Below are 8,668 nucleotides of genomic sequence, written 5' to 3'. Positions count from 1 at the left end.
CTCGCGGACCTATACAAGTCTATGGGGCAGTGCAGACAGTCTGAGTTTTGCGCAGCGTTAGTCCGCTGCGTAAAACTCGCGACATGTTCTATGTGTCGGCGTTTTTCGCGCATCACACACCCATTGAAGTCAATGGGTGCGTGAAAATCACGCATGCCCCACGGAAGCACTTCCGTGGGACAAGCGTTATTCGCGCAATAACAGTAAAAGAATGAATGTAAACAGAAAAGCACCACGTGCTTTTCTGTTTACAAACATCCAAACGGAGTGTCATAATGATGGCGGCTGCGCGAAAAGCACGCAGCCGCGCATCCATATAAACAGGGAACACGGAGCTGTCAAGTGCCTTTTGCGCACGCAAAACGCAGCGGTTTTTGCGTGCGCAAAAACGTCACGTTCGTCTGAATCAGCCCTAAAACAATATAGGAGTTATTTGACTCGCTCGTTGAACGGCGTAAAAACAAAAATCTATTTAAAACCCCAGAATCTTTGTTTTTTGGTCACTAAAAAGAATGAAATGAAAAATAAAAAAAATCTTATTTACCAAAAAACGGTGCTAATAAAAACTACAGTTGGTCTCGCGAAAAAATTAAGTTCTCACACCGCTCAAACGATGAAAAAATATAAGTTATGGCTCTCAGAATGTGGTGAAACAGAAAAAAAACTATTGGTTAAAAATAATTATTTGTTCGTTGTAAAAGTAGTAAAATATGAAATTTTTTCCTATTTTCGGTTGTCTAAAACCTGGGTGCGTCTTATAGTCCGAAAAATACGGTACATTTATAATATATATTAAGTAAATAGGAAACAAAAAACTTATACTATACCGGACAACCTCTTCCGAAGTCTGTGGGGAGTAGTGGAAATAAATACAGGTTTCTTTCCCTTAATCAAAAAAAAAAAAAAAAACACAAAAAGAAGAGTGATGTAATGAATAATATGAAAATCGCACTAATAATGACATCATAACGCTACAGCTACTCATATAAGGAAAGTTAAATGTTGAAAGTTAAATGTTGGAAATCTGGAATAACGTCAGGTCAAGAGGACGAGGCACATAATGCATACAGGATCACTGGTCCCACCTTTTCTCTTAACGGACATGGGAACATCAGTTCAGGAAAGGTGTAAGGCCCTTTTCACACTGCATTTTGAGCCTTCCATCGGAGGTGTACGTCAGGAAGACTCCAGTCGTATACCTCTGACAGAAGGCTTTAAAAGGGAACCTGTCACCAGCATTTCACCTATTAAACCAGCAATACCTGGGGGTAGTGGGTGAAAAATCATTTCTATGTAACCTATAATTGTCTTCTTAGTCAGCTCTGTAGCTTTAATATTCAGTTTTTTTAGTGTTCCCGCACCGTATGCAAATGAGCATAAAAGAATCAAATCTTCGTTTGAAAAGAGTCAAATCTTCATTCCTCAAGTCTTTCCGAGTTTTTCCCGCCTCTTTACTTTTGATTGACAGCTCCTCGCCTTCCCCCAGCACACAAAATCCTGCGCTTGTGCATCGATGTCCTCTTCTGGTGTGTGCGCACAACGGGGCACCGGATTATTACGATAAAAGGCGCAAAATATTTACAGTCAGAGAGGAGTTTAGGAGCGGGGATAACGTCAATGAACTGGTTAGCAGTGGCCAGTGCGGGATAAGTAAAGTTCAATAGGTGAAATGCTGGTGACCGGTTCCCTTTAACATATCCCGCTGTATAGGCTTCAACATAACCCATTGCCCAATCATCCCTCCCCACCAATACTTTGCCAATCTATCCCTCATGAACCTTGGTCCCTCTACACACTGCGGCAGACTTGGCAGCACTCCGCCTATTGAACATGCTGCATCCAATGGCAGAAACCAAGATTCCTTTTGGGGGACTCTCACTCTTTTTTAACCTCCGCTGGGAAGTATCATAATAACGGTCCTCGTAAAAACAGTTACATCACAAGAGCTTTCCCAGGCAACAGTAATAATGCTTCAGTGACACAAGCGTCCATATGGAAACTGAAGCCTCATTCACTTCCACCCGTGAGGTAGCTGCCCTACAGCAACGGCACATTAACCCCTTTTTTTTCAGACCTCAGAGCCGAGTCCATACACAAGAAAGCTGCTGCCCTGCAAGCCTTCTCTCTCACGCATCCCCCCCCTGCATGTGAAATAAACTCTTCTCTAGAGAGCTGGAAAACCAGAATAGGAGCGGACATCTCCTGCCTCGCCACAACAGTCCCCTCCATCTCTCTATAGCACAACTGCCCCCTCCTCTCTGCTGCTGGATTGTGAGGTGATGTATTCATCTGACAGAGGCTTTTGAAAAATGGCATACATTAGAATCCGTCACCCATAGGCTACCATGTTTAAAAAAAACGTATACGTTTTTTACTGGACACCTCTGGAAAGAATGGCGTAGTTTACAGTGATATTCTATCTAGCCACAAAAACGTTATACCCGACATATATACAGCCCGAAGGAGGCCACAACAATCTTTTAGACTCCATCCATATAATGGGGCCCTAGGCACGTTTAACATGTATGCTGGGAGCTTTCCCAATGTACACGTTTAAATGTAGGGCTAAAATGTGTGAAATGGGGCTTAAGGGCACAGCAATATGTAGTCTAAAATCGCTCCACACCAGGACCTTATGTATTAACTGCACTATTGTAAGTGCAGCTGGTATATACGGAAAGGAAATGCTGATACTATGGGGTATACGGTTATACAGTGCTAGGGCAGCACACTGTTGACATTTTGCTAAAAAGCAATTCTGCAGCAGCCTGAATATACAATATACAGAAGCATGCGCCGCTCCCACACAGACCAAAACGAAGCTCGTTCACAGAGCGAAATCCGGCGCCATTTTCATGTGGACCGGAAGATGCTGCCGGACAGTAAGATGACGACTTCCGGCCGCGGCTTCCGGCCATATGCTCAAGGAAGCGAAAACGCAAGGCATAGGAGCGGAGGCGGCAGGAGCAGGTAAGTTATGTTCGTGTATGTGATGTGTGTGTATTATGTTCGTGTATGTTATACTGTATCTAATCCTCCTACACTGTGCAGTCACTCAGAAAATGGCGGCACACAGTGCAGGAGGTTTGAAGATTCAACCCCCTCCTTCTCCTGGCACTAGCCAGAATAAGGGAGGGGGGATTGTGTGAGGACACTTGAGCGAGTGTCCATCCCAAATTTGCAGCATAAAGCAATGAGTTTGCTTTACCACATTGACCATGCTGCAATTTTGGGAACTGCTCCCTCTAGTGCCCAGCACATGGAAATGTTATAAATTAGAACCTAATTTAGAATATTTCCTGACTTGTGAAAAAATTAAACAAGGTGTAATCACTCAAATAATAATGGTTTAACTAAAAAAAAAAAAAGAAAGAAGAAGAAAGAAGGTATTTTTATATGCAAGAAACACTACAAATCCCTTAAGACAGATACTAACAGCCTCTCTGGACTTTGGTATAAAAATGATTCATGGGATAACCCTTTAAAATACATTCCGGTGTGTCATATTTGCTTACCTTAGAGGGAGTCTTATTGGTGGACTGTTCTGTGAAATAAATCAAAGAATGAAACTTATTCATAAAATCTGCAAGTTATTTCCTCATATGCAATAATCTAATATGTGAGTAACGTACTCTTGCTGCTTGCGGGCGGACTACCAGCTATCTCAGGACTACCAGCTATCTCAGGACTACCAGCTATCTCAGGACTATCACTTGTGGAGAACGTCACAGTCTTGCCAGGTGTTCGGGCCAATTCAGAAGCTGAAAGAATATAAAAAACGAACGTCATTATTAAACTCTCATAAGGAAACGTATTTCGCAGTTCTAGCGGTTACACAACCGGAGATATCACCAGTTGAAAACACAGTCGGGAATCGGAGCTGTATACTACAGGCATATACAGTTTCCATTCCCGACTGTGCCTTTAACTGGTGATATCTCCGATTGTGTAACAGCTAGAACTGCAATCCTGGTGGCATATGAAAGATAAGAGTCTCATAATAATAATATATGGGCATTTACCAAGCTGCGCCATCTTGTTGGAGCGCTTTACTGTCTGGAAAGAATACACTTTACCACCTCCTGTTCCAGGTACATCCTGAAGGACGTCTGAGGTTGAAAATAAGAAGATATAAATCTCAGAATACCAAAAAGCAACAGAGAAAAACACAATTGTTTATTACAACTATAACATACCTTGAGCATCTGTTCCCAAAACATCCACATAATCCTTTTCCTTCCAAACCTCTAACGTTTCATCATCTGCAGGATATTCATTAAAATTTTTGCTCAAGGTCGTCACATTATTTATGCGCTGGGCGGCGGTTCTGTCTCGAATTCTCAAACCTGAAATAACCACAACATAAGAGGTCGTTCTATTATTATCTTACAGCATGACAGTAAATGGATGGACGACTTTGTACATTTTACCGGAGTATTTATCACAATATGCGACACTGACAAGTAAACAGCATGGGATAATCATTAAAAGATGAAGATGTCAATTTAGAAACGTTGGAGACATTGGTTTTCTGAAGCCAGTCGTAGACATTTGTCGTTAGCAGATCACACTAGAGGACAGAATAGTAGAGTTACATTTTCCCAGAAAACTCCTATTAATTTCTCCAGAGAGAAGAGGAACAGCCACTTACACCTGATTTTTGGCACTGAATAGGTCCAAAATTCTGTGCCAACTCATTTCATAAGATATTATTTTTGGTTACACAGCTCTAAATCACAATCTTCCTTTAACGCAGTCACAGATTCTTAAGTTTAATGGGAACAGTAAATATTGGCCATGAAGAAGCTCCCCATAACGGATGCTGCAAGCAGCAGAACTTTATGTTATCAGGACATCCCCATGTCTAAATACAGACCCACTGGCATTCAGCCACGGCATAACATGGTACCCATTCTGTCATTTTGGCTAATAGAGGTGGGTCACAGGGCACAAAGACAGGAGTTGTATGGATATTTGGACCCTAGTATTAAAAACACAGTGCTCACCCTTATAAGATATGGAAACAAATGTCCGCAATCCGCACAGAATTTTGGACCTACACTACATGGCAAATATACGAGAAGGCGTCTGAGGTCAATAGAAATGAATGGGTCCGTAATTGCGGAGAAATATATATATTCTATATATAGAATTATGGAGTTCAGGTGTTTCAGTTACACCTATTGCAAACACGTGCATAAAATCAAGCACACAGTAATGCAATCCCCATAGAAAAACATCGCTATTAGTATTGGTCGTTCTGCTGAGCTCAGTAACATTAAACATGGCACTGTCGAAAAATGCCACCTTTGCTACGTCAGGTTGTGAGATTTCTGATCTGCCGGAACTGCCTGGCAACTGCAAGTACTATAATTGTGAAGCAGAAGGGTCTAGGAGTAACAGCTCAGCCACAAAGCAGTAGGCCATAAGAACTCACAGAGCAGGACTGCAGAGCGCTGAAGTGTGTGGCACATAAATATCACCTATCCGCTGCTGTATAACGCACTACAGCGGTCCCAGCTACTTATCCTGTTATATTCCCAAAATATTCCGAATTGTCTGTGTCGCTTATTCAATGTATTAATTTTAACTTATTTCAATAGAGGGTGCAAATCATTCTGGAGCGGACATTAAACAGTGCCACATAGCGCGAATACAGTGACAAACAGCAGCCTGATAAATAGCCTTCAATTAACAGCGAAGAAATACCCATAAGTGCCATAAAGGGACCGTTTACTGCCAGTGTTCCCTTAATGTCACACAGTGCCATAGAGTACCCTCCTTAACGACGAGCGACGGATATATCCGTCGCAAGCAGGTGTTAGTTCCCGCATAGCGACGGATATATCCGTCGCTCTGATCGGGTGGGTGCTGCCAGTGTACCCACGTGATCAGCGGCAGGAGTACAGCTGTTATACACAGCGTGGCTCCTGCCGCAATCGAAGCAAGCTGCGATTCCGGCAGTTTAACCCATTAGATGCCGCTGTCAAAAGTGACAGCGGCATCTAATGTGCTTGACAGAGGGAGGGAGCTCCCTCTGTCACATCATCGGTGCCCCCGCAAAGAAATCGCGGGGTGCCGTTGGGTTTCCATGGCAGCCAGGGGCCTAATGAAGGCCCCCAGGTCTGCCTTCGGAATGGTCTAATAGATTGCCTGCCAGTTTTACACGGACAGGAAATAATGCTTTGGTATACTAAGTATACCAAAGCATTATATAAGAGATTAGCAGATCGCATGGAGAAGTCCCCTAGTGGGGGTAAAAAAATAAAAAAAATGTATAAAAACAGTTAAATAAAGTTTATGAAAAAATAAAAAGAAATATTACAAAAATTTCCCCCAAAAAAGTAGTTTTATTCAGTAAAAGTGTAAGAAAAAAAAGTAACACATACATGGTATCACGCCGATCGTAACGACCCAAACAATAAAGTTAACGCATTAATTAAACCTCCGGGTGAATGGCGACCAAAAAAAAAAAAAAAAAAAATCTATGGCAAAATTCCCTTTTTCCTCCCATTCCCACCATAAAAAATAAAAAACAAAAGTTAATCAATAAGTCCCATAAACAAAAAATAATCCCTGGTCATTAACGCACACAATGGCCTGGTCATTAAGGGGTCAAGTAGCCTAGCTCCCACATTAGGCCTGGGTCACAGGCCTGTCCTGACCTGTGGAGTGCCTAGATGGAGGGAGGGGGGGGGGGGGAATTTACGACAGACATTTCAACTCCAGTGAGCTTCAGTTTAAGACGGCTCCTAACAAATTTAATGCATTTTGGGCTGTCCGTACGTCACAAACTGAAATCTACGCCAGCTGATTTCTGCTATAAATTACAACAATTTTTGTAGTAAAATTATAGTAAATGTATTGGGCCGCAGGCACATTTGTCAAGCAGAGCGAAGCATAGAATTTATTAAAAAAAAAAAAAAAAAAAAGAAGAAGTAGACGATTATTGAACAAAACCGCCGTGCACCAACATTTTGTGACCTTCTTCCACCAGAAAACTGGCATAAGTCACATAAGTCTCCCCTGTGTTTTGAACCGCAGGGCAGGGAACCAAAGACCTATTTTTTAAGGCTCAACGTTAGATTAATACGTCTGGGTTCACACATTGGGTGGGATTTATCAGAACTGGTGCAAAGGAAAAATGGAATAGTTGCAGCTTTCATTTTTATAAGGGTTTCTGTGAAATAAAAGGTGGAATCTGATTGGTTGCTATGGACAACAACGCCACTTTTCCTTTACACCTGTTTTGATCAATACGAAAAAAACAAAAACACATAGCGTAAGATTTCACATGCATTGGATTGGTAGAATAACTCACGTCTTTAAATTTCAGTTCATCAACCAACACAAAACGCATGTTAAAAATGCAACAAAAACACACAGTGTGAACCCAGCCTGAGAGTCACCCACCTTCACTTTTATCAATGATATGTTCCAAGACATCTTCATCTGGTATGAACTGCACCTGGAGGTTCTTGCTTCCTTTATCAGTCTCAGAAGTCATTTTCTCTGTAACTGGAACAGCATCAACTAAAACATGACCTAAATAAAAGATACAATTAAATAGATAGTCCAATAATGGAAACACACGAGAACAGAAATATTTCTAGGAAACCTGATATAAAGCGCAGTCCAATGACTAAATATGGATGTCCACATCCTCATCATTTCTAGGAATGTACTTGATCATTTCTTTAGGCCGTTATCTGGTGGTGACAACCCTTCCTCACTGCCACGTGCCTCTGCCACCCGCTGCCACATAAAATAAAGAATTGCAGGGTTGGCCATTGATTTCATTGAGCGTTCTGCAGTGCTCCATTAGGGATGACACGATACCAGAATTTGGACTTCGATACCGATACTTCGTTTAGTATTGCGATTTCGATACCAATTCGATACTTTGCCAACAATAAAAAAAAAAATTATTACGTGTTCTGATGTGAGGCGCGAGGTGTGATTAATTTTGAATGTGCCTCACACTAAGGGTATGTTCACACGAGGTCATTACGTCCATAATTACCGGACCGAACACAGTGCAGGGAGCCGGACTCCTAGCATCATAGTTATGTACGACGCTATGAGTCCCTGCCTCGCTGCAGGACAACTGTCCCGTACTGTAATCATGTTTTCAGTACGGGACAGTAGTTCCACGGAGAGGCAGGGACTCCTAGCATCGTACATAACTATGATGCTAGGAGCCGTGACCATTGAGCGCCATGGGCAAGTTTTTGGGCACGGTTTCCAGGTCAAAAACCGCATCATAAAACTGTGTGAACAGGGCCTAACATGTCTGTTTTAGTAAATACTAATATTCACCATGAAACAACAAATCTGAAGCATCTTTTCTTAGAACTCTACATTGTGCCGTTCCTCTGTTATTCCTCCTAGAACCGTAAAAAATGTTCCATAATTGTTATTTCATGGGGAATACAATTATTTACTAAAATGTCGGGGGATGTGACAGGTCCCGTAGTCTATATCATGGGTGTTTATTATTGTATGCGACTGGTAGAAGTTAACTCCTTCCCGACCGCCCACCGTCTTTTGACATCAGGCGGTGCAGGTCCCCAGAGGCTGATGAGCGCTCATCCTCTAAGCAGGAGCTGTAACTAACAGCTCCTGATCTCAGAGCAGCCTCCTGAACACAGCTGGGGTCGGAAAACAT

At 42.2% G+C, this 8,668-nt stretch overlaps 1 protein-coding gene across 2 annotated transcripts in view; it reads right to left on the bottom strand.

Annotated features, from left to right (window-relative positions):
* The window catches only part of ORC2 (origin recognition complex subunit 2), a 57,054-nt gene that overhangs the window by 47,238 nt on the left and 1,148 nt on the right, over positions 1 to 8,668 (bottom strand). Inside the window, exons 1-7 of one of the 2 annotated variants that reach the window (XM_075829778.1) lie at positions 7,619 to 7,742; positions 7,414 to 7,545; positions 4,197 to 4,346; positions 4,023 to 4,109; positions 3,633 to 3,761; positions 3,516 to 3,544; positions 828 to 885 (exon numbers count right to left, since the gene is read on the bottom strand). In XM_075829778.1, coding sequence (XP_075685893.1) covers positions 828 to 885; positions 3,516 to 3,544; positions 3,633 to 3,761; positions 4,023 to 4,109; positions 4,197 to 4,346; positions 7,414 to 7,507 — 547 coding nt within the window. In that variant the 5' untranslated portion in view covers positions 7,508 to 7,545; positions 7,619 to 7,742. Of the gene's footprint in view, positions 1 to 827; positions 886 to 3,515; positions 3,545 to 3,632; positions 3,762 to 4,022; positions 4,110 to 4,196; positions 4,347 to 7,413; positions 7,546 to 7,618; positions 7,743 to 8,668 lie in introns of those variants that run through there. The other variant, XM_075829777.1, reaches the window with a different exon arrangement.

Source organism: Rhinoderma darwinii, chromosome 6 (assembly GCF_050947455.1).
Source record: "Rhinoderma darwinii isolate aRhiDar2 chromosome 6, aRhiDar2.hap1, whole genome shotgun sequence".
In the NCBI taxonomy this organism is placed as follows: Eukaryota; Metazoa; Chordata; class Amphibia; order Anura; family Rhinodermatidae; genus Rhinoderma; species Rhinoderma darwinii.
Note: the sequence above shows the minus strand (reverse complement) of the source record. Positions and strands in the feature narration are given on the sequence as shown.